General features: G+C 47.2%; 1 protein-coding gene across 1 annotated transcript in view; it reads right to left on the reverse strand.

Annotated features, from left to right (window-relative positions):
* The window catches only part of diaph2 (diaphanous-related formin 2), a 388,150-nt gene that overhangs the window by 23,491 nt on the left and 337,968 nt on the right, over window positions 1–26,691 (reverse strand). The window contains exons 28-29 of the mRNA XM_080840181.1: window positions 16,099–16,191; window positions 14,149–14,199 (exon numbers count right to left, since the gene is read on the reverse strand). Of these exons, the coding sequence (XP_080696307.1) occupies window positions 14,149–14,199; window positions 16,099–16,191 (144 nt within the window). The remainder of the gene's footprint in view (window positions 1–14,148; window positions 14,200–16,098; window positions 16,192–26,691) is intronic.

Consider the following 26,691-nt stretch of genomic DNA (forward strand, 5'->3'; position numbering starts at 1 on the left):
CGCCATGAAACCACAAAACGAATAAAGGCAACGTACTGGACTTTGCTCAGTAATATTTGTGATCAATCACGACCACAGGGATTGTAAGAATGTGCTGATTCAAAACAATAAAGATGCTATCGAGACTGGGCCAATATGAGGAATGAATGCTGTGAGGGAAAGAGAGTGAAAAGCTGCTCTCTACTGTGTGTGTGTGTGTGTGTGTGTGTGTGTGTGTGTGTGTGTGTGTGTGTGTGTGTGTGTGTTGCTGCACTGCGCTCTGTGGTGGTGAGTGATGGCCTGTGTGCACAGCTGTATAATCTCCTCACTCGGAAGACAAGGCCATGCGAAATTCCCCCAGCAGTGCCGACGCGTTGAGGGAAAACAGATTGGCTGCTCACCCAGCTTACAGGACAAATTACCACCCCCCCACCCCCCCCCCCCCCCTCTACTCCGCCACTGTCCGTGTGGTCGCTCCAGAGGTGCGCAATAGGCTATGGGATACAGGAACCGAAGGGAATAGGAGGAGGACAAGAGGGGGAAGAGAGAGATAGAGAGAGAGAGAGAGAGAGAGAGTTACAGTGAGAGAGAGAGATTTGCTTTTACTCACAGAGCTCAGGCCTTGGCCAGTAAATAAGCTAGTGGAGAGTGCGATGACAATGATGTATCGGCCTCTGTGCTTGTTGGGCTACTCCGATCCACCTAGCGCGTGGCGTGGACGACAGCGGCCCTACCTCGAGAACCCAGGTTTACCACACTGTAATTCCAATTTATTCAATTTGGCGGCCAGTACAGAAATAAACGGATAAAAAAAAAGGTGCGCTGCAGAGAGGCCTGTGAGAAACACAGAGACTCCAAGTCGCCACTGCACTGTGGCCTGACTCCACAGCTCCGGGCTGCCCTGACCTTTCTGCCTCACCTAATGCACTCCACTCCACTTCATCCTGGCGTCCTCCGTGTTGCCTGTAGGCCCTACTCTCACTGTACACAAATGCAACGGAGAGGATAGAGAGGGAGATGGAGTGAAAAAAAAAGAGAGAACATAGAACATGTAGAAAATGATCACTCCTTTAGTAAGACTACATGACCGAAGTAGACAGGCGTTGCGTAATCATACCACAGAGAACCTAAAACAAACGTGGAAAAAAACTGAGAGAAGAAAAGGCACCAGGACCATATGAAATCACGGCAGATGTGTTTTTCCCCTCCTTTTCTTCCTTTTTTCCCCTCCTTCACGCTGTTGTTGCACGGACGGCATTGGGGAACCGTGTCAGGCGTATGTCGGGAGAGCGGGAACACGGCGTCTGTTGAGCTAACGACCGCCGAGTAATGTCACATCACAGAATGGAGAAGAAAAAGGATGGCTGAATTATGGAGGAGAACATTTAATTATGCATGGAGGACAGGCCGAGCGGCAGACACTTTACCTGAGACACACGGCCCGTCTCCCTGGCTGCAGACGCTCCATGCCCGCTAGCCCGTACGCCCGCCCGCCCGCCTCCCAGGCCCCCGCCTGCATGGACCTACGGCTCATTTAATTACACTCCCTCCTCTCGTGTAGTAAATCTGTCCACTGTCTTGTTTCTATGCAGACAACAGATCTTCTTCTCTATCTGGGATCTTGTAGAACACACTGTGCTTGTGCAAGGCTGTGATTCTGGTGGCGTTTGATAGCAAGTCCATTAAGAAGAGATGGCAAAAAAAAAGAATATGTGATCCCGTCTGTAGTGACATCAAAAAAAAATAAGGAGAAGGAGATGAAAATCCGGATGATGATTAAGGAAAATAAAACGGAGTGATCACAACACACCCTTATGGGCAGAGCTGTCATTGATGGCCAAGATAAATGTTGGAAAGATTATTCAAAAGAGGAAATGAGTCCTGAAACATTCGATTTCCAAGAAAGGAAAAAAAAAAAAACATGAAACACGATGAAAAGAAGAAGAAAAAACATGGGGAGAGAACAAATTTAAATGTACCGTTTTTCCATTTCTTTTAACTACAGTCTTCAAAATGCAACGGCAAATAGGAGACTTTTAGCATTTTGTATTTCTACTTAAAAACCTTAAATTACCCCTCCCCCAATACCTCCCTCTCAAACCTTTCCCACAAAAGGAAATATCTGAAATCTGCTTGACATCAATAAACATTGTTTTTCTATCTCTCTGGCCTACTACTTCCATTTCCCCCTGACCTTGCCTCCTTGCCTCCTGCACCTGCACTTCTAAAGAATTGTAATGGGCTGTCAACAAATCCACAGCAGAATGGCCCCACCAAACACTCCCAGAAAAGGCTAAGCCCCCCATCTGAAAAGGCATGGCTGGTGGAAAAAAGGGGAGCCGGGGGTTCGGAACTAAAGAGGGGCGTCTCTGTCCCTCATGGGAAAGGACTGCGTCCCTGGGAAGACTGTGGCAGTGGGGCTGGCACACCCCTCTCCGGGCCCGAGGCCCTGGGAGGCGGCTTTGTGTGGTGGCGTGGATTAATGGCGGCGGGCGATGGCTGTAATTAAGAGGTCATGTGCTGAACTTTTATTGCCTCCTTCCAGCCTCATTCTCCCACCCAGCCACAGCCACAGCATCTTTATCCTCACTATCCGCATATCGCTCCATTACCACCCTCCCCCACCGCCCTTCTTCACTGAGGGAGAAGCATTCCACAGCATTCAGTAAGCAAATCCCTAAAGAAGTCGACGTATAACTTCAATACACAAATAAATAGATAGATGGAGCTGCTTGCTTTTAGCCTGGTTAGTGTTTGTTGGCCATGGTTTGCGGTGCCCGAAAACAAATTATATTTAAGTAATTTTCCTAAATGCTGGTTAGTAAACACTTTTCCGGTGAAAAGGTCAGTATTCAGCAACATATTTTATCAAAGACAGTGTGTATTAAAAAGGTTAAAGCTTGTAGGCTAATAGTATGCCTCCCCAGATGAAACTAAGATACATTAATCCTATACAGCACAGTGGAACACAAGGCCACTTTCACATCTGGCCCTAATTACTCTGAATCCTTGTTTGGGTGGAGGTTTGCTTGGTTTGGTCCAGCATTCACCATCTGCACCAGCGAGTACGAGATAGAAAACTAACTTCCAGCGTCTGTGCTCGATATGGGCCCATCGCACTGGCCTCTTTCCTGATGACCCCTTCTGGAGGGGGCGTTAGTCTTACAGTGCAACAATGCAAAGCCACGAGCGCTATTTCAACCTCTTCGTCTGCTTCTTCTCGTTCGCTTCCACTCTCTCTTACTCTCTGCCCTTCCATCGTTCCATATCATCCACTTACTCACTCACTCTACCGTGCCCTTTCTTGATACATTTCACTGATGGCTTCCTCTTTCTCTCTCAGCCAGTGCGGTGCGGTGTCGTGTCGTGCAATGCTGGGTCTGTGCCTGGCTGCTGAGGCCCGGGGCTCATGCGACTTGGGAGACATCTCCGCGGCCCCCATTCAGACTCTTAAACATTCAAAGCCTTCTCTTTAAAAGGGCCCAACTTTTGTTTCCCAAACAAAGGGCCAATTCAAGGAGGTACCAAAAGAGTGAGGCCCCCCGTTCAAAATCAGATTATTTCCACCGACATCACCCTTTCACCACCTGCCAGTTAACTATGTACCCGCCATTGTCTGCTCCTGAATAACCTCCATTTTAGCGCAATGGGTACTGGAAGTGTATGTCTGCGTTTATTGCTACATTTATTCCAAAAGCAAAGAAATCAATCCCCCCCCCTCCCTCCGTCTTTCTCACTATATACTATATTTTTTCTTTAGAAGAAATCTGGGCCACATGCCCCGGAGGAACGCAAAGTGCTTTAATTCACTTCCACCTTTTCTCTCTGACTGCCATCTCTGAGGCCTCCTTTTAATGCCCTGAAGTGATTTGCTTGGGCCGGACCATCAAAGCAATTATTGTAGCGGCCCGCTTTCCTATTATAAGGGGAGATGACTGACAACAGTGGGACAGTTTGGGGTGGAGGGCACTTGGCTTCAATTTATTAGATCTGAAAGCCTGCCTCATTGGCAGCCTCACAAATGGCGATACATAAACAAACGATGTCGATAAAACGTGCCGGGGCCCTTTTGTTTCTCTTGTCTCCTTTTCTACGGCTTTCCTCTTTTTCAATTACCACGCGAGCGACTTTCAGCTGTTGTCAGATGGTGGAGAGTGAGGTTGGCGGGGCTGGGTAAAAAATGACCTGCTTGGGTCAGTGCTTTGGCCGTGGAGCGCGCTAATGAATGTATCGGACGGGAGAGAGAGGGGGCAAGCCTCTGTGCCTGGCCGGAGCTGTGAGAGCAGCACACGCAAGCGTTGTGCGAGTGCATTGTCAGGTGAATACGCAGAGCTGCACCGCTGCCAACAGAGAGAGACTTTTGGGGAGCATCACACAAGTGGAACCTTCACAAAACTGAACAAAGGCACTGGCAACGGTGGTTTGGAGCGACAAGCAGCCACGGCTACGAGAGCACACAGGGAGGCGCAAACAAAGAGAAAAGGAGAATTGTGTGTGAGTAAGAGAGGGAGAGATGGGGAGAGAGGGAGGAGGGGGGAGACAGGGGGTGATCTTATTATGATAAAAGAGGAGATGGAGAGGAGGAGGCAGTGGGCACGGGCACACATAGCATGTCAGCTAATAATTCTCATGGCTTTTTGCTCTGATGCCATCCCAGCTTTGTGCCATAAAAGCCGCCCGCTTCTTTTTTTTCTGTCCATTGACTGATTCACCTCGTCAATTATTTAGGATTTATAAGCAGGAACCATCTATTCTGTTACCAAAAGATCCAGTAAAAAATGAATAACTGCTCCATCAGCCTTATCGACTGTCATAAAAGTTTTACAACTAGCAAAAGAAAATCCATTTCTCTGACAGCAAGTTAGCGCCACTGTAAACATACTAATGAAAATATCTGCACAGGCCTAGTCACCAGCCATTAAACTTGAAGTTTACAACATGGTAACATCATGAGTGATTTTTACATGCTTTTAGTCTAATCAAAAAGAGTACTCCATTTTGTTATTTGTCTAGTTGTATATGTAGACCACGAGCACATTGTGTACATATGTAGAGTGTGAGTGTGGATGTGCCCATGTGAGTGTGCTTTGAGTGCCCAAGGCATACATTCCCATGTGTGTTTGTGTACCCTAGGTGCATATGCATGTCTTTCACTGAGTGAGAGTGCATCTGTGCATACGTGCTTTGCGCGTGATTCAGATCATATTTCAAGGGCCTCGTCAACTTCTCCTTCCCCTCCTTGTCCTCTGGCATTGGCCCTTCTTGATTCATGCGGTGACACGCAGGCCGCCTCTCCCTCCCCGTCTGGGGACGCCGTACCATAGACTCTGGCGCATGAGGGGGACACTAGGGGCCTCCTCCCTTCTCCCAGCATCCGCCGTGTGGGCGCCCGGGGAAAGGTGACCCGAGTCACTGGAGGGAGGACGTCCTACCACCCTGCCCTCCTCCTCCCAGCCTGTCATCCTCTCTCTGTGTCCCTCTGCCTTGGGGGGGTGAATGGAGGTTACTTAGTCGGGCAGATTACTGCTCATTTACGCCCCCCCAGTGCTCCATTGATGATCTGCTGTCAGCGGTGCAACTCGGCGGCCCCCCTTATGATTCCCGAGGAACGGGACCGTGTGGAGGCTTTGGAGCCGAGCCCCACCCCCCTACCACCACCCCTTCCATGTTAGCCAGTCTCCTCTTAATCTGCTGTTTATGGACAAAAGGGCTTCTTCTCATCCAGCGGACTATTTTTAAAACCCCAGATATTAGTCATCTTGTCGAAGCGGGAAACATTATAATTTATGGAATTCATGAATACAAAGAGCCCTTTCTGCCTGCGCGGCTGATGTCATGTTTCCTCCCAGCTCACTGGAATTTCAAAGAATTTGAGAAAAGAAGTGGGAAGGAAAAATACCTCCCAACTTTGGTGAGAGGCTTAATCCCTACCAGGAAGGCAAGGAAGGACTGGGGGAAAAAAGGGGAGTGTTTTTTATTCCTTTCTTTCTTTTCCGCAGTCATTATTGCGGGAGTCTAAAATCTAAAGTGATTTTAGTGAAGTAATGGTGCTCTACTTTTTTTCTTGAAGCCAAAATTGCATAATATGTACATGAAGAGATTTCTGAAAACCTCTTAACCCATCCAAAGCAGCCTTTTAATTGATGATGCATCAGTTTTGGAAGTATTTTTGGGTGTTCTGCAAGAAAGAACACAAACAAAACAACAACCCTTAAAATGAAGCTGTGCACTTCAGGGCCCTTACAAGCAGCTGGGTTGCAGTGGACCCACATCATTTCTTCCTGGAGGTCGTCGGGCTAAAATGAGACTCAAGGGTTCCCTGAAGATCGGCACAATATTGCTTTTAGCCTTGGGTGAGCGGTGTGTTTCTCCGGTAGTTTTCATTTGTCCAAACAGAGTGGGGGTCTGGACACTGCATGTTCTGCAGCCTACACAGCCTCTCTCCCTCCCTTCTACAGACCTGCAATATTGAGTTTTAGGGCCTAATGACCTTAAATTGCACACTTGTGGCTAATTAAGCATTGCCAAGCCCTGGCCTCCCAGGGAAGTAAATATGTCATTGTAGAAATAAACAATAATTACACGTGCACAAGTTGGTCCCTAATTACATCACGTGAAAAGGGAAGTGTATCAAAAGAAACCAGTGGCCATCCTCCACACACACAGACACACAGAGCTTCATGGATCCTCAAGATTACTATCTGAAGTATGTGCACAATGTTCCCATGTTTTAAAGTCTTGATGTTACTGTTGCTGTAGCCACTTAGGAAACTACACTTAAAGAAGCCCTCGGAAATGTCTTTTCTCCACAAACACTTTCTCCACCCCCATCCCCCCTTTCATACGTCAAGAGGGGAGAAGGGAGGAGAACCACTAAAGTTGTGGGATTAGTGCTTAGTAAGTAAATGGGCCATATCAGCTTTCTATTACTGGAGAGGGATAGCTATTTGGACTGTTTTGAATCTAAATGAAACGGTGAAGAGCCCCCTTCGTGCCTCAGATGCATGGAGTGTTCATCTGTGTGTGAATGTTGCATACTCTTCAGCTCCTGATACTTTTTTACTTTCAGTGTCCCTCCCCACTTTCAAGCAAATGGAAATCTGCCTTGGCATCCTCCAGCTCCATCAATAAATAAACCTGACGCAAATAAACAGATAAATAAATAAATGCGCAGCGACTAGCAAATGGGCATCCGTCAGCGTTAGTGATAGAGCGATGTCAGACGTCCTCACGCTCCACTGGCAGGGGAGTGCCCGAGTGGAGGCAAGATTCTTGCTGATTGCACACACACACACACACACACACACACACACACACACACACACACACACACACACACAGACACACGCACAGACAATTCCCTTCAGAGAGAGACAGGCTCTCCACCAAAAGCACGCACACTCAATCACACACACTCACATAAACACACATATGTTTGGCATTACACAAGCCTCCTCTCCAGCTAATCATCTCTTTATCTCTCACTCCATCTCTCTTACTCTGTCGTCTCTCTTCTCCTTTGTGTGCACGTCTCTCTTTCGCCAACAAATTTGCTCTCTCTCAGCCCATCCCTCTGTGTCATAATTTAATCTCCTTTTTTCTTATGTACTCTTTTTTTTTTACTTCTTTCTTGTTCTTTCACCCTCTCCGACTCCCACTCTCTCTCTCTCTCTGTCTCTCTTTCTCTTTCTCTAAAAGGAGTGCCACCGCGGGCACTGACAGTAATGGTGCTTTTTGGTGTCATGCTTTGCAATGATGTCAGTCCACTGAAAGCCACCAGTCTGACAGGGCTGGAGTCTGCCTCACAGCTCAGAGCTGCTGTCACTCTACGCAGACCCTGTCCAACCCCACCCCACCCCATGGAAAACAGAGAGAGAGAGAGAGAGAGAGAGAGAAAGGGAGAATGAAAGAGAGAGAGAGAGCAGCTTTCAGCCCCCACTCCACTCCTCCATCTTGAGTACAGTATCAGGCATCTCAACCATCTTATCAGAGCCACTCTATCCTCTGCCATCTGGTCCAGACAATTACAGCATTTACGTAAGTTTCGAAGGAAAATTATTTAAAATCTTAGTTTGATGTTCATATACCTTATTATGGTTCAGCTTGATTTTATTTCACTGTATCGGGAATGGCATGCATCGTTGATCGGATCATTACCAGTAAAACCCTGGCTTGAGAGATGGCAGACGAGGCATCTGCTTTCTGCCATGGTGCCTCTGCTCAAATCACGGCCGCTAAGTCGCTAGCAGACTTTAAGGACCGATGCATTATTAAACTGCACTGCTCGGATGCACAGTGCCTTTGCACGACACCTCTAGCCCTACTCGAGGCTGGGGGTGGGGGTGGGGGTGGGGGTGGGGGTGTAGGGGTGGAGGGGCGGCGGCTGCCTGCCGCAGACGGGAAACTCAAACCAAGTGACAGTCTTCCCTGAGTCGTGCCTGGCTCAGACACCTAATGCATGAAGATAGCAGCACAGCATTGTTATGCAACCTGCTAGGTACAGTTCAAATAGGTTCAACAACAGGGTTTTTTTTTTCACTTAAAAAAGTACACTCCTGTTGGAACTGGGTTAGATATGCTGTTGGATCTGTGTTGGATATGAAAACACCACTTGAGTATCAAATAATCAAATAATACCCTCCAGTAATAATATTATATTAATACTAAACGCTCTACCAAATGGTCACACTCCTTCAGTGCAGCCCTGCCAACCTAAACCCTCCTCTTCCTCTCCTCTGGCCCTGCCAACCTACACCAGCCTCTTCCTCTTCCTCTCCTCTGGCTGCCTGCTGCTCTGTGCATCCTCCCTGCCAAATGGAAAAGTAAAATATTCATTCGAGTGGTGGCGCTTGACAGATCTCAGATAGGGGCTGACGTTCCAACGCAAACACTGCCCCTGGTACTATTTGTCTGTGGTAATAGACAACTCGCATCGGCTTAAACAATGGCCAGGAAATGGCAGGGCGAAAATAGCATTAAGAGCCCTTCATCACATTTCATTGGAAGAAAGAGAGAACGTGTGCCAGGCTCCCCCCGCTGCCGTAATGCTTTATTTATTCTGTTCACTGTCTTTATAGGGCCCCTTCTCTCCTCTAATAGGCAGCGAATAAGCTTTCATTCACTCAGAGGAACTTTCCATCTCCAAGCTAAGTATGACGGCCAAAGATATTCCATTGGAATATTATGAGTCCGATTTTTCAGTGCGGGGGTGGGGGTTGTTCGCACTTTATCTTCGATCTGTGATTTTCTTTTTAAAGACACACTCTTTGCTTTAAGCCAAGAGAGTTATAGGAGTATTTGGATGGAAGGAAATCAATTGTATGGAGTAATTGGCAGAAAGAAAGGAGTTAGAAGAAGAAGAAAAGTCAATAATGCCTTTCAGAAATATTTATTCCTCAGAGATGGATTAAGGGTCATTATTAACAATCAGTACTAAAGGTGACCTTTATCCTCACCTCCCACACCAATTGCATGGGGTGTACTGAGCAAACATAGGAGAAGAAGGAGGAGTGTTTTATACCTGGAAGGATGCAAAACAAACACACACACGCACACACGGGTGTTGATACTGGGTTTGTTGGGCCCCTGGCACAGCGGTCCATGCCGGCCTTAGACCAATCTGACAGCGACTCACGTTGCGGGGAGATAAGGTGCACGACAAAGCCTGCCCCAAGTCTCGGGTCTCCTGCAGTCGCAGCGCAATTGACTTCCTCCTGAAAGCTCTCCTCGACACTGGGAGCCGGCCTTGGCATTCTGTGCACACACGAGGGGGGTATGTGGAGGGAGGTGTGCAGAGCGGGGGGGGGGGGGGGGGGGGGGATGGGGGGCGCCCCGCCGCTGAGGTGAGGACTGTGAGACTCTCAGTGTGTGGGTAACAAGCTCCAGTTTGTCTCCTTTTACTAAACTTTAGAGGTCGAAAGGCCCTTGCTGGAAATCAAATGGCACAGGGCCGGGTGAGTGCGTTGGCAAGCAGCGTGACGGGGCAGACTGTGAGGATCGGACAGAGAGAGAGACAGCAGGAGAGAGAGAGAGAGAGAGAGCGACAGAGAGAATCAAAGACAGAGAGATAAACTCTTGCACTAAGCTGGCAGACAGAGGTATGAGGGATGGAGAGAGAGGTAGAGAGAGTGAGAGGCGCACATTTTTATTATTTTTTATTGAGATTTGATTTATTTCCTAAAAAATGGATTCATGTCACACTCTGCTTGTTTAACAAGCCCTTCGGCTATATGGCCAGAAATAAAAATGGCAGATCAGATAGCTGCCGAGGGCCCCTCAAACGGTACATAAAACACCCTCTTGGATTTCCATGATGATTATTTTCCAGTGGACTGATAAATGACCATTTCTAGACCGGGGTCCTTGGGGTCTGTGACGGGCACAATAGCGCATCCGTCCAGGCATCATATCAAACTTTGTGATCCCTCAGTTTCCTCCGTCTGCCTCCTCGCGGTTGAGAAATGTCCTTATCTGGCGTAAGCAGGTGATAGGCTTCAAGCAGCCATCTCTATAGAACGCTGCACTTTCCTCTATTGATATCTGGGATCTACTAAGCCATCCGAGCCACCGCCAGCTGCACTACCCTCGGGGTCACCAGCATCCCAGAGCAAATCACATTGGCTCCACTTCCTTTAGGAGTGCCCTAGGGGCGACCTGAATGAATAACATCTATCAACACCCTGAAGTGGAGTGCTTGAGGTTTGGGAGACTGGGGGTTTAGCTGTCAAGTGAAAAGTGCTATACAGCAACACCCCTATCTGGTGTGTGTGTGTGTGTGTCCGTGGGAGTGTGCATCTAAGTGGGAGTTGCTGGTTTGTGTGTGTGTGTGTGTGTGTGTGTGTGTGTGTGTGTGTGTGTGTGTGTGTGTGTGTGTGCGCGTGCCTGTGTGGGTGGGTAGGTCCGTTGTGGAAGAATGGTAGGGAGAAAGAGAGAGACAGACGGACTGCACTAAAGAGAGAGAGAGTGAGAGAGATGAAAAAGACGACTACAACTACAGAGAAAGAAATAAGAGCATGATGCTTTACGATAACAAATTAATTGCTCTGGGAATTCCGATCACAATCACCGGTATGTGTAAGATAACACCGATTCATTTAAAAAACATTAATACAACAGGTCCCACAGAACAGTATTATCACGAGAGCGACGGGGGGGGGGGAGGGGGGCAGGGGCGGGGGGCAGGGGGGGGAGATAAATAGGCTTCTTCATCACTGGATGCCAGAAGGACAAGGCCGAGGTGAGGCAGGAATTATAGAGATCATTACCAACGCAGGCAGAATGATATAAGAAGAGAGAAAAAAAGAAATAATCTTTCCACCTTTCCACGCTTTGCCTCTCTATCAGTACCCCCTCTATCATTCGCTACTTCGCAGATTCATCCCCTTATTCCTTTAAAATTTCATGACCCAAAATAGGTAATTTAATCTTCATTAAACATACAGGGCCCCCCTTGCTCTCTCTCTCTCTCGCTCTCTCTCTCTCTCGTTGGCCTCTACCTGGGTGAATTAACGGCCAAGCTAAGGGAAGATTAGACAGTTGGGCTCAACTCCCATAACCCTGACAAGCCTTATATCATGGCGTCTCTGTTTTGGGTAATGGAGGGGGGCGATGGGAAGGGGGGGGGGGAATCCTGCACCGGTTAATGTCAGAGATGCCCTTCAGAGAGGGAAGGAAACTTTTGATGGACGCAACGGTGAAGGTGAGCGCCAGAGGACGCTGGGCAAGGCCAGGGATTAGGTAAATAAATCAAATCGGCATCGCGGCCCCCTTTTGAAACCTGATTGATGTGCCTATTGGGACGGCCCATATGAAAGGGCTACCGACTCGGGAGCTTTCATCGAAGAGCTGAAAAAAAAATCAATGGCAAGGATGTATGAGACGCCACCTTTCTCTTCCGGCACAGAACTAAGGATGTCTCCTTGAGCAGTCCATCTACCCATCAAATAGCAAACTCCACGAAACACTAGCAGTAAGGGAGCCCAGATGAAAAACTTGTTCAAGTGAATTATTGTCTACTACAAGAGGAAAAAAGGAAAGAAGTCTACGTTGGAAAATAATGATGCAATTACTGTGTTAATTACTGCATACTACATTAACCACTTAAATATTTGAAAGACTGTGTGGAAAAAAATAAAACAAGCTACACAATGATGCCTTGCATCACGGAGAGCTGAATGTACATTGCATTGGACATTGTATTGCATACCTTGCACAAAGGACGGCTGAAATTGAGCGCATTTAGCACTGAAAACATTATGTTGAGGTAAAAAGCCATAAAAAAGTAACCCTCCCAATATCACAACCGTCATCCTGACACAGAAATTACACCAGCAGCCTCACAGAAAAGAAGTCGCTGCCCCAATGTCTGCAATTTTCTACCTCATAAGAGAAGAAGGGCCCTTCAAAGAGACAGCTTATCAGCAATTCTCCAGTGCCTTTCATCGAATCAGCCTGTGCTGGCCAACTTAATTGTTTCTTTTCAGTGGCTGAAGTTTAGATTTTCTCCCTTCCGCACCCGTTGCCCCGAGGTCTGTCTGCTCGCGAACTGAGACAAATGACGGATCCTCCCCGCTGAAGAACGGTGCATTCGTTAAGGATCACGCTCAACGTCAGGTCCGTGAAAACGGCAGATCAGAGTTATTTTTTTTTCACTCCACCCCACTCTCAAGTTTGCTTTTGTGTTTCATAAATAGGAAATCGTTTAAACGCTTCATCAAAAAATTTGCAACAGATAAGGTGCATATTTTGCACACACACACACACCCACACACACACACACCCACACACACACACACACACACACACACACACACACACACACACACACAGATAGAAATACACACAGATACACTTACATTGTTACTTACCTGTGTATTTCATACTCCTTACATTCAACATTACATTTTTTCCAGCCCAAGGTGAAGAGAAGGTGCACATGTTCTACAACTAGCAAGCACTTGAGGGAGCTCAGCGTCATGCACACACTGCAGGGAAACAGGGCGCTGGAGATTGAGGGAGGAAGTAGTGCTGAGTTACTGTGTCCAAATGTCGCTACAGGCAAGTGGAATTTAATGCCATACACATACATATTGAATAAGCAAGTGCAGGCCTCTGCTGATGTTGTAAAGAAAAATGCTCTGACACACACAAGCATGTATACACACAAGCGTGCACACACACACACACATACACACACGCTCAGAGAGCAATAACGTTCCGTCACAGTCGTTACTAAAGTAGGCCAGGGCACAAAAAAGGCTGGAATCCATTAGAAGGGAGTATTTTTGGGTGCTCTGTGCAATGGGTGACATTTCTGTGAGGAATGCCAAGCAGCAGAGGCGGCTTAAGAGACTCTAGGAGCCACGTGTGGCAGACGGATGTGGGCCAATCCTCCTGCGGACGTGGGCCCGCTTGCGGGGGGGACCTGCGGACAGGATGCCATGCTCTAGTGATGCAGGTCTACAGGACAGTGGAGGTGGAAAGTGAATGTGTGTGTGTATGTGTGTGTGTGTGTGTGTGTGTGTGTGTGAAGGAGGAGGGAGAGAGGGAGGGACGAAGAAGAAGTGGTTAGACATCTGACCAGCATCACAGGAACCGCACTGAGCGAGATGACAGACACCACTGCCGCTGTCTCTGCTGTAGCTGACGGGCCTCGTGTTAAGCCATGCTGAATTCAGATTCAATAATTAAGGTAATTAGGCTTATTAGGGGCAAACAACAAGGCTGGTTCCCAGTGTTTACATATGACTAAAATTCAGCTGATTTACTAGGCTTTCAGATGGCATCCGAAGAGAAGAGAGCCCTTGCCTATACATCCATGCTCTGTATCATATGGATACTGTATATGAGCAGGAGTTAAATTATTTCTACTGGACTGAAACAGGTTGTCAGTGTCAGAATCACAGGGCTGTGGTAGAACAAACACTCACAGCACAGACAGAGAGAGAGAGAGAGAGAGAGAGAGAGAGAGAGAGAGAGAGTTGAAAAGACAGAGATTGAGCCTGTCAACGCGGGCTGCAGCAGAAACTGGGCAGTGTAGTTTTCTGGAGCTCAGTGCAGCGTTCCTTTGATGCATGGACCAGCTCTGGGTCAGTCGAGGGAATAAGCAAGAGTTACAGCCAGCAGCGGAGTGGGTGGGGGACAACTACAAACACAGCTTTATTCCGTTACCATGGTTAGCGCCCGGCCACCGACAGGCTGGACTGGAGGGGCTTTGATCACCTGCAACGTTGATGGGGTGGACAGAGAAGGAAAGGGTGAAAAAGAAAAGAGAGAAAGTGTAGACAAAAAAAGGGAAAGAAAGAGGGGGTAGAGAGAGAGAGAGAGAGAGAGAGATGTCAAACATGAGGCATTTCTGGTGCTTGTTACCAATTACCCAGACAGAAATGCTCACTGTTGGCACTGCACCTCAGTAAAAAAACACACACTGCAAGAAGCACCAACCCCAGCTGAGTAAAGAAAGGGAGAGAAGGAGTGGGAGAGAGAGAGCGCAACAAAGAAGAGACATGGGATGAGGATAAGAAAGATAAATAGAAGGAAAACAAGCATACAAAAGAAAGAAACCATAAGAGAAGCACCAGAGACAAAATCATTGGGAGACAAAAGAAAATAAATAAACCAAAAACGAAACAAGCAAACAAATAAATAAATAGTATACCAAATGACAGAGAGAGCAGAGGGACGTGTGTGTGTGTGTGTGTGTGATGGGGGTGTTGTGGGCACCGCATGGCACCCTGGCGAAGCCTGCCAGCCTCTTGTCATGGCTGACTGTACCCCAGGCCTCTCCAGACGGTGGCATGGGAGTCGTGGGCTGAAGAGTGAGAAACGTGCCACTGCTGGATCACCCTTCCACCACGGAGGATGCCAACGGACGAGATCAGGGGCCCGACTTTTGTTTGGCGGAGCCGAGGACAGGCGCTGACACAATGAGGAAGGTGTGTGTGTGTGTGTGTGTGTGTGTGTGTAAAAAAAACTGGCAGCACTGGCCTCATATGGGACACGGATGTCCCTACCTTGTCATTTGTTGTTCCCTACCTTGTCATTCCCTACCTTCATTACCTTGGCATGCATAATTAGTTGGAGAATAGGCCACAGCGGGTTAGTGAACTTAAAACTGCCACGAAAAGATAAGGCCGAGTTATTTACCGCAGCTTTAAAAAAAGAGAAAAGAACTCCAGAGCACAAATGTTGCAGTGTTCCCGACGATGTGGAAAAGGAGCTCCCATGCAGGGGTATTGAATGCCGTCTCGGGGAACAAGGAATGTGTTGTCGGGGGACTGACATATTGGGGCCATTGAGGATAAGGATGGCGAGGAGCTATAGATGCCAGGGCTCCCAGTGCCGCACATTTCAATTCTGCCTGGCACCTCTACCAGGTGGCCTGTCTGCACATCCCCTGGGTGAAGACAATTCATCATGGCAGGACGGAATATGTTAACATTAAGATTATGTTAAACCATCCCTCAGTGGAGCCAATGCCCACATCCCATTTCTATTGTAATCAGCGGCTTATGAATGGCAATGTGGCAATGAATCCCTCATGAACTGCGTCCCCAACATATTGTAAAACATAATGAAGGGTTCCGGGATGGCGGGCAGCAGCCTGGCAATAAACTAAAGCCTGCACCAGGGTGCTGGGATAATGTGGTAAAAGCCAGGGAATCGCTCCTCTTGGATAGCGCTGTAAAAAGTCGTGTAATGAAATTTAAGCAATAAAAAAAAAAAAAGCATTTCAGATGCTTGTCAAAATGAACAGAGGCGAGATGCTTATGTTTATATACACTGATGTGAGTGTGCGGTTGTGCATATTCATGTATGTGTGTGTGTTAGTGTGTGTTATTGTGTGTGTGTGTGTGTTAGTGTGTGTGTGTGTGTTAGTGTGTGTGTGTGTGTGTGTGTTAGTGTGTGTGTGTGTGTGTGTGTGTGTGTGTGTGTGTGTGTGTGTGTGTGTGTTAGTGTGTGTGTGTGTGAGTGTGTGTGTGTGTGTGTGTGTGTGTGTGTGTGTGAGTGTTAGTGTGTGTGTGAGTGTGTGTGTGTGTGTGTGTGTGTGTGTGTGTGTGTGTGTGTAAAATGAAATCTATGAACACAGGGATGGGTGCTCAGATGATATTGGAACCCTACCGTTTCGCGGGGTCCGTTTCCTCCGGTCGCGGAACGCTGCTCCAGACTGCAGAGCTTCCATTAGACTGTCCATCACTCCTGTCTCGTCTCCTTCTACAGGGGAAAGGGTGGATGGAGAGAGAGAGAGAGAGAGACAGAGAGACAGAGAGAGAGAGAGAGAGAGAGAGAGAAATATGTTAGAGCACGGTTACACATATTTAAAGCAGCCGACTATATCTTCAGGCCTCTCTATGAAGCAGGATAACACACTTGAACCAGAATATCAAGGCCATTAGAGTGCACGAGCCCTGTGCAGGGTTTTAATCACTTAAATAGAACACCTCGGGTGCAGAGAAGTTCTAATAGATGGCTGGAGAGCTGACGAACGAGGGCCAATGCGGTGAAACAGCACGGGAAAGCAGCGATGAAAGGTAGCGAGGTCTGTCTTAAATGCAGCGGGGGAAGAGCCGGCGAGGATGAAAGCTTTCTGTGATGACCATTGACAGATATTCTTTCTGAGGCTTGCACAGGGGAGCTAAGTGCTCTTTACTGAGATTTAGTGTGGAGCCGGTCAATATGCTGTCTTTCTATCATTGTTCTGTCGATGACCGTGGGATCTGCCGTGATAACATTCAGGCCAACAAAATGGTTAAGTGTCTCTGTGGCGAAATGGGCTACGACAGCGCCAGCAGAAAGGGACAGTGGGAGCCTCGGGAGTCATGGAAATGGCATATGGATCAGGTCAAACAGTGGGAGGCAGGGGGAGGAGGAGGAGGAGGTGGGGGTGAAGGCAACAAATGCACCATCTCCATCATCGTTGAAAAGTCGAATATCTCGACGTAAAAATCACAGTCTGCAACCCTGAATCGAGCTATTGAATCTCCTTGTTGATGCCTCGACAAGCCTGCCCGCGGTGTTCCATTGACGGGATTTTTTATTTAATCCCCCCCTCCCGCTTCAATGCATGGCTTTTGAAGACAAGTAGCACACAGGCAATCTCTCAACAAAAGAATCCCCCTACCTCCCTGAAAACGGAAGCCACTGAAGAAAAAGAAGAAGAAGAAGAAGAGGAAGAAGAGGAAAAAAAAGCTTGTGTTTGGGGTCTTTTATCTGGGTCATCTATCTTTACCCTATACTAATGACTCACTGGGTGCCCTCTTCATCATAGTGGTCCAGAACAGACATTATTTTAAACTGGGATCATTAAGGTGACTTATTGTTGAGTGTGGGAACACGCCATCAATCGTTTGTGTACATGAGTGAACTGCTCTTGGGGAATATTCAGCACACGGGCAGCAGGAGTCTGTCTCTTGTTTGGTGGAGAGAGAGAGAGAGAGTGAGAGAGAGAGAGAGAGAAAGAGAGAGAGAGAAAGAGAGAGAGTGAGAGAGAGAGAGAGAGAGAGAGTGAGAGAGAGTTTATTTGCAGTGGAGATGATGGTTGCTTTAGGCAGCACTTTCAGGCGTGGTAATCAATCTTTTGTTTTATTTTTTTCCCCCACACACATTCAAAGCAGACGACAGTCAGCAAATTGAATTTATAAAGAGGAGGGAAAAAAAACTTGACACAGCTACGTAATTAATTTGAGGAAATGCCACAGACCCTCATAACGCAAGACAACACTAAACCACTGCTTCCTCCACTCTCCTGCTCTCCTCAACACTATACAGCCACATCCCTCCCTCACCAGAGGAGGAAACTCCCTTACAACACAAAACAAAGGCCAAACAAAAAGAAGAAAAAGAAGAAAATGCAAATAGAAGACGAAAGAGAAATGTTTCATCTGCATTTGTTGTAATTTTCCACTCCGGACTCAATTGTGCACTTTGCTATTTCCCCGCAGGCCGGTCCCTGGGGCTAGTTCCAGATCACAGTATCTGTTCTCACTGTGCCAGCGCTTAAAAGCAGCTCCGATTAAATCGAGCTAATTAAACTAGCTCTCTGTACACAAGCAGAGCAGAGCAAGCAACGAGCGCTTATCTCAAATTGCTCTTCAACATCTTCTGCTGATAGCCACACTTGGTGGCTTTTACCAGGACGTGTGTCTCAGCATGAACTGTCAACGCAGCCTCAGACTGTCCTTCCGAGAGACCTGCACGTGACTGTCAGAAAGCCGAGACCTCTTATAGTTCATGAGTGCACTCCCTCTTCTCATCTCTTCTCCCCTCCTGTCCGGTCCTGTCCTGTCCTGTCCTCCCGAACATGTCTACCACATCTTGCGAAAGTGACAGAATTGGAGGCGTTTCAGGCAGCAGGTAAACATTTCTCTACAGCATCCTGGTGGCGCAGACTTCTTTCTTTTTCTGACAGACCTTTCTTCAATTCCCTTTTTTTTTCTCTTCCGTCTTCTCCTTCTTGGAGACCCGGACATCACAGGGGGCACCTGACATTTTTGATCAATTTGTCCTTCTTCTCGCTTAACTGTAGCACAATTCATCATCCATAATGACCAAGACTTGGGGAGCCAGGTAGACTGTTTTTTTTTTCGGGGTGGAGGGGGGGGAGGATCGCAGACACAAAGAAGCCAAATGACTAAAATGGGAAACATGCTCCCGGGGCGACCTGAAACTGCTCCATTAACGGCGTCCTATTGGGCAGCGCTTGCATCGAGAGCCGCCGAGACCTCTGCTCTTAGCAAATGGCTGTTTGAGAAACTGCCGGAGAGTGTGATATACTCCCGAGCTGTCTCAACATGTGCTAGAAAAAGATGGTCATTAAAAAAAGAAAGGGGTAGATAAAAGTTTTTCAAAAAAAGGACTGAGGTTAAAAAGAGCGAATGGAAACAGTACAAGGCAGACGCTTGACTATTTGAGAATAATTTTGCTGTAATCCGAACAGCTAACTTTTTCAGATGATGACATCACCTTTTTAAAGATAGCACTGCCTTCAACTGGATCTTATTTTGAGCCGACGAAACCAGTGCATATACTTATTTCTCTTCTCAATTAGCACAAATCATATATTTCACGCCAGGGAATTAGAGCTAAGCTAACCTTTAATCTTTCTGCTCCTGCTTTAAGAAGCAGGATTCCGTTCACAGGATAGCACTCTCTGAATAGGTTAAGAGGGTCCTTCAGACATGAGAAAATTGCAATAACACACCTTTTCATAGGTCCAACAGTTACATTTTTTCTACTTTTTTCTTTTTTACTTCTGGCACCAAAGTGCTAGAGACGAAAATGCCCTCCACTAGGTCATCCACTCTCATGGAACGTTGATTCATGTTAGTTCACTCCCTGGGTTCGTCCAATGGGTGCCTTCTTATTTCTGGGGCCATGTGTTTAACAATGCACCCCGGAGCCTTGATCTAGCTCTACCCCAAACTGCTTCTTGATAAATTATGGATGCACCATCACAGTTTTTAATTAGTGGGTAACAGGCACAGGCTTTGGCTGGATCTGTGAATTTCACACATTTGATTAGCTACCCGAGGAGTGGCTGCTATTGACAAGGGAGGATAGCTGGGTGGGTTGGGGTGGAGGTGGTGCTTATCGTATGGGGCGCAGAAGGAAGTCACCAAGTAGGAACAAATGAGGATGCAGAGTCAGGGCGCTCAGGGAGAAGAGGAGGGACACAGGTGGAGGAGAGTTGCTGGGTGGCATTGACATTTTCAGGAGTAGTATGCTATTGATTGGAAATAGGGGAGGGATGGCAGGGAGGGCGGAGGGAAACCGGGTGAGGCAATGGGGAATGTTGGAGAGAAGACGACTAGGTTTGCTGCCTCAACCCACAAACTGGCTGACATATTTCACAATTATAATATGCAAGCTTTCACACGTACAGTCATACACACACACACACACACACACACACACACACACACACACACACACACACACACACACAATGTACTACTCTGTCTGATAAGACTCTTTTGCACCCAGACGTGGTGTACATATACGATCTCCGGCTTTCCGCCAGCCGAAAATCCAAATCTACAGGATTATGGACTGGGGCACCTGGTGTGCCGAGGCGTGCCAGAGAAACCTCGGGCGTGCTGGCTGTGGGGCGCCGCGACTGTGGTGCTTAACAGCCGGGCCTTCTCAGGGGTTCCCTCACGCTGAGGCTCCGTGACCTGTGTGTCGTGACCAGCTCAAAACCAGCCCAGGCCTGGGGGTTGAACACCTTCCATCCAAAGCCTCTTTGATCTGGCACTGATAATATGGTGCTGGTTTATTTAATGACCCACGAGCCATTCCCCCTACACTAGTGTGTTGATCTCATCGCCGCTGATGTCAAAGTAAGAAGAATTGATCTATAAATAAAGGCTCTGCTTGGTGGCGAATGATCTGATTAATCTGACACAAAATTAAGTCTGAAGTCATGGTGACAAGTAAAGTAACTGTATTATCCCCAGATTTGGAGGCCGAGAAATAGAGGCAAGTCTCTAACCCATCTGTATTCCACCCTACACCATCCTTTACAACAGTCAGGGAGTGCCATTCCTATAATTATATAGCAGTGTCAACACGGTCTGTTCATAATTTCAATTTGCTATCTGTCATCTCCTCTTCAAAATGTCTGAAAGCATGGAGGGGGAGAGAACGAGAGACGATCGATTGAGAACTAAAATTCCTGGGGCCTCGGCTATTACTGATGGACTGAATCACTTTGCTGCATTTAGAAAAAGCTTCTGTCTCTTTCATCTATCAAAGAAAAGAGAAAAAAAAGCGCAACACATTTCTCCATGTGAATTACCTAATGGCTGCCACAGTGATCCGTTCCCTGAATCTTTTAGGGGGCCATTTCAAAGCACTAATAACGTTACATAAAATATGCAGTAAACGTGTTTAATGTATGCGCGCGAGAGCCCGGGCGAATGTACTGCGGTCGCAGATTCTCTTCATTACCGCGTAACCTTTGTCATTATCTATTTCTGCAGCAGTTGTACAGAGGCAGCGCGTATAATTTTTCATGACCTACATGCAATGCCTCGCCATTTAACCAGATTACAGGAGAAACTCAACCACCAGAGCTCCAGCCATGCATGGAGCAGATTTGTTGCATTACAATGGCTGTCCTCCTTCAGCTCCCAGCACTGTGCATGGTGCGAACCCATTCAGTCCTGTAATGACATCTAATAGGAACATGCAGACGCCTGGCCCACTATCTGACATCAGGCCCAAGTGTAGTCGGCAGAAGGCTGGTGTCAGATTTTCATAACCGACTAGAATGTGTTTTATGAGCAATAAGTCAGGGGGGATAAAAAAAAAAAAACACCACAGAAGGCCTGCTTGGTCTGCTTATTTCACCCTTTCTCTGAACTGTTCTGAACACATTTCAGCCAATCTGTTAGCTTGCAGAAAGTCACCCGTGCAATTAACCCTACAGCCTTAGCGGTGAACAAAGCCTAACAGGGAGCTTGTTCTGCAGCCAGGTGGAAGAAAAATCCTGCATACCTCTCCCTCCCTCCCTCCCTCTCTCTCTTTCTCTCTCTTCTCTTGCTTTTATTTAGGAGTGCAGACACTTTCGCTCCTACTCTTTTTTCCATCCTTCTCTCTTCCTCTCCCTTCTTTCCTCTCTGGCAGAGTTGGTGGGCAGTGGAGGTGCATTAGTGAGAGTGAGGTCAAAGATCACACTGAGGACAGGCTCACACCTGTTACGAGCTCCTGTCTGTCCAGCAGGCGTGATAGGAAAGAGGGCGCCCACCATGACCCGCAGACACACACACACACACACACACACACACACACACACACACACACACAAACACGTGCGACCACCAAGCCGGAGCTCTGAGTGTCTGGGCAGGAGATGACAAGCAGATCTGGGCCGAAGATCAGGCTTGTGTGTGTGTGTGTGTGTGTGTGTGTACAGTGTGCTTGAGTGTGTGTGTGTGTGTGTGTGTGAATGCCTGCTTGCATGTGTGTTAGGGATTATGTTTGGGGGTGGGGATGGGTGGAGGTCAGTGCTGGTCGTAATGAATGGGATGGATTCAGCAGTGGCCGCTTTGGACTGTTTTAGCGCAGCGGCTTGATGTGAAAACCCACTTATGTCCGAGGTAATTTCATTAGGGATGCTCCCGAATCCCCCTGGACCGACGAGCATCTGAGCGGCACCCGCTCTTTCAGAGCCCAGCTTGGCGCCAGAGGGTCTGGATATGGGGCTGGGGAGGGGAGATGGCAGGGGGGAGAGGTGGGGGGGGGGGGGGGGTAGAGTGGGAGGGTTTGAGGCACCAGAGCATTGGGGAGTTTTTCGAGCAGATCGCACAGATTTCTGAACAGGCTGACTCAGACGCAGAGGGCCACGAGAGCACCTAACTATCCTGGTCTGAGCCACTGGTCCTCTCTTTCTCTCTCTCTCTCTCTCTCTCTCTCCCCCTCTTATTCCTATTGCCCCTTGCTCTTTCACACTGCTACCACTGGTCCTCTCTCTCTCTCTCTCTCTCTATCCCATTGCCCTTGCTCTTTTGCAGTGCTATCACTGGTCCTCTCTCTCTCTCTCTCTCTCTCATTGCCCCTGCTCTTTCACAGTGCTGAATGGAATGGATTATTCACGGTGGCTATACAGTCACTGCACAAGAGACAAAAAAAGAAAAGAAAAAAAAAATTGGTACTGCCTTAAATAGCTGGGTGTATAAATAAATAAACAAACAAAACAAACAAACACAAAAATAACCCCTCCATCTGTATGGTAGCTGAAAGGACTCGTGTGAGGGGAATGGGAGAGGGAGAGGGAATGTGAGGATTTGACGCCAATGCTGCATGTACTGGTGCTAAAACCACGCCCAGCCATCCGGCCATGAAGAGACGCACTAGAGCACTATAAAGGCCAGAGAGAATGAAGTAACCTTTTCCCTGACTGACAAAAGAACACAGGACACAAGGCAGAAAGGGTATCTAGCCTGGCTCTGAAAAATTCTTCCTAAACATGGGATTCTGTTTTTTAACATGCCATGAAAATCCAGACTGATCAGTATCCATAAAAGAAATACAATTGTCATGTAAGGAGCATTCTGTCATGCCTTCCGAGGCAGATGTGTTATTTAACATCTGCTTGAATCTGCGTAGACATTATATATGGTACTTTAAACAGAAATGGATTTGTCGCTTTAAAGGGACTACATGCTCTGCGGAACAGGAGGGACAGCACAGCGCTCTAGTAAAATAAAGAGACTGAATGGTTCTCTTTGCTGGACCGTGAAACAGCGACATTTTCGGGCCGTCTGCTGTCCTGACCCTCAGTGTACCATCCAGACAGCAGTGGCTGTCCCTGTTATTTCCTCTCCCTTGTTCTCTCTTTTTTCCTCCTCTCTCTCTCATACAAACACCGCCGCCAACTCCCTTTTTCCTGAAGTGGCACACTTACTCTGGGAGCCTTTGTTCCATATCCGCCCATTGAGTTATTCCAGACACGTGCCGCCCCCCCCCCCCTCCACCCACCCCACCCCACACATACATACACATACACACACACACACATACCCCCCCCTCCCCCTCTACCTTCCTCACACTTCTCAGCAAGCAAAACTGTTTTTGACAATGCAATACCGATGCCGTTAATAGTAAGCTTAATTATGTTTGATTGATGGCCAAACACTTGTCGAGTTTCGAAGGGTTGGAAATGTCAAAAATAGACCACCCATGGCTGAAAATTAATGGAAGTCATCGACGCGTCTCCGTATAAAGAGGGGCAGCCTTACAGGAGAGGGGATCTCTCTGATGGATCCTCCCATTCTCTGACTCTGACCTGAGGGAGAAACAGCTAAATTAAGTTAAACTGGCTGTTATTACTACCCTAATTAGGCTCTCCACAGAACTGAAAACAGTAATCCGGAAGAATAAAATGAACTTATTTTAAAAGATTATTTGATATATCTAGGGTTAATCCTTTATATATACCCTATATCTACTTATGTATCTCTCTCTTTCTCTCTCTCTCTATATATATATATATATATATATATTATAAGAAAGGAAAGAACTCCAAGTATTTATAAAGAATCCCAAAGGTATCATAAATTGGTGATGAAATAATTATCACAGAATAATCAAAGCCTTATTCACCGAATGTGTGCTTTTGTGAGCATGAATCCAAATGAGCAATGGAACTGACTTGTTTTTTTCCCCTAATGAATTGAAATAATAATTCTAAGGATCACAGATGGCATCTCCACTAACAGACCAGTGTGCTGCTAAATTGATGAATCGAAAGCCTCGTGTATCAGTCATCACGGAGAAGCTCACTACTCTCCAACAGCATAATGACAAAATTCTCAGGCCCGCCGTCGCCTTAGGGCTAAACAACGCTCCTCTGCCTGATAAAGTGCAATCTTCTGAGAGCTTATTTATTAGAACCGGTGCAGCACTGCAGATAAGCCGAGTGCCCTTGTTGCTGTCTTTCAAAGGCGATGACAGACGCTCAACAATACCGGCAGCAAAACAACGTCCTTTCGCCGAGAGCCTGGCGTGGCTGGTGCCATCCCGGTGGGGTTTTAGAACATAATGTGGTGTTATTCGGGAGAGGACACAGGCATGTGACAGGCCATGGAAATAATGCTGTCGCGGTGAGGATAGCAGAATGCTGATATGCGTACGTGGCAGATCATTTCCTTATACCACGAAAAAAGCACAGAAAAAAACATCTGAGATCATGGCTGTGGTAATCGAAGAATTACTCTGCGTGATGGTATGCATGGGAAATATATATATAAATATACAAAGATACAGAAATAGTGACAATAATGAAAAGAAACAAATCATTGATAAATATGCATGGAATAGATATGGCATTTTTCACCCCCTCAATCTTCAAAAGTCAGTTTCCCATCAGGAGCACAGGCAACAGTTTACGCTTCACAGCCAGTTCAATGACAATTATTTTTGAAAACCTTGACAGAGAATTTTTCTTTCTCTCTCTCCTTCTCTCTCTCCCTCCCTCCCTTCCTCTCTCTTTCTCTCTCTCTCTCTCTCTCTCTCTCTCTCGCCATCTCCCCCTGCTCTCAATCCCTCTCTGCCACATCCCTAAGCCCCAGAGGCTTTGCTTGCTCTTAACAATGTCAGCTGCTCCCATGCTCCTTGGAGGAACATCTTGTGAGGCCCTGACCTTTCTGCGGTGCCTTTTGCCATGCCCAGTGTCCTCTCTGCGCTTGCTTGCTTGCTTGGGAGTCACCTTTCGCGCGCGGCCCTGACACGGCCATGTCACCCAGCGCTATCAATCCACGACACCTAAGCCCCGTCGGATGATTAAGATTGGCACATCTGCAGCGTCTGCGTCACGCCGCTGCCCGAGATGTCTGTCGGCACGATGGGTCAATTTGCAAGTCCACATCTCTGAGCACCCTATTATCAAGTGTCCTCGTGTTCGCTGTGTCTGTAACACTCGACGAGACGTCAGAAAATCTATATTGGGTGTTTTTTTTTTTTTTTTGGGTGGGGCATAAGTGGGTATGAATAGAGGTGGTGTGAAAGCATGTGTTCAAAGAGGTATTCACATTGGATCGAGCCACTCATCAGACAGGAGGCCGGCTGAACCGAGGGAACACACACTGTCATCTCCGCGTAAAGTATGAGGATTTTGGAATGAATGGGCTAATCTTCCAAGAGGGCTCAGGGACCATCTATAAAATCACTCAGAAGCACTTTTCAGACAACCATTTTCTAGCCCTTTTCACCGCAAAATGAAACACTCTCTTTTAATCCCATTCTGGATTCCTGTCAATCTCCTTTGGGGTAATCACCCATAATGCCGGTGTGCTTTCATGTGTGGGAATGTCCATTCAAAGGTGACTCATCATGTGTTAGAAAACAACAATTTTCTCACTTTAAGCTTTCACTGGGCAATATTTGATCTAGGCTGCTTTTGATTCTCTCTCACACACACACACACACGTCACACGCACACGCACACGCACACGCACACGCACACACACAAATAAATAAATAAAAAACACTGGTATCGCTAAGCAGCACAGGCCCTTTCAGAAGGGCTTCAATGTTCCCAGTGAGAGAGAGGAAGGTAATTAGAGAGAATTGCTGTGCAGTTTGCAAGTCGTCATCATCCCTTGCAATAAACAGCCTGAAATACGTTTCCTCAAACATTTCATTTTCCCACCATTTAATTTAACATGATCAACCACTTTTCTCTATTGTAGTATTTTTAGTGGATTAGAGTGGATTACTGTAGGGATATATTATGACTTAGTAAGTAGTCTAAAGACAAAAGAATTGTGGAACATTGAGGACTAAATGTTGAGGTGGCTTGTTTGGAGAGAGTGCACGTCGCTTTGATTCTCAAGTATATACTGTATATATTATAATAATTACGTTTTTTTTTTTATGTGAGTAGACTTAGATTTGTCTTTCCTTCTCTATACTCAGTTTTACTAAGAATTCATTTTTCAAAACTAATTCACTAAACATGGTGAAGGGACATTCTCTTTTGTTTACATGTTCCAGTGCATCCTCAGTGCCAAGTCTCATCGGGCTCAAAGCAGCAGGCATGCTCCCAGGGCCCAGTGGAACATGAGCAGACTTGACTGGGGCCGCTGTCAAACGTGTGGGCACGGACACTTGCCGAGACCGCCGCTGTGACCCCTGGTGAGGCCGGCTGTGTGCGGCGGTTCTGGTGGCCCAGTTGTGTCTGCATCTGAGATGCCCGCGAGTGAGCCCTGCACC

The sequence above is a fragment of the Sprattus sprattus genome, assembly GCF_963457725.1.
Source record: "Sprattus sprattus genome assembly, chromosome: 6".
In the NCBI taxonomy this organism is placed as follows: domain Eukaryota; kingdom Metazoa; phylum Chordata; class Actinopteri; order Clupeiformes; family Clupeidae; genus Sprattus; species Sprattus sprattus.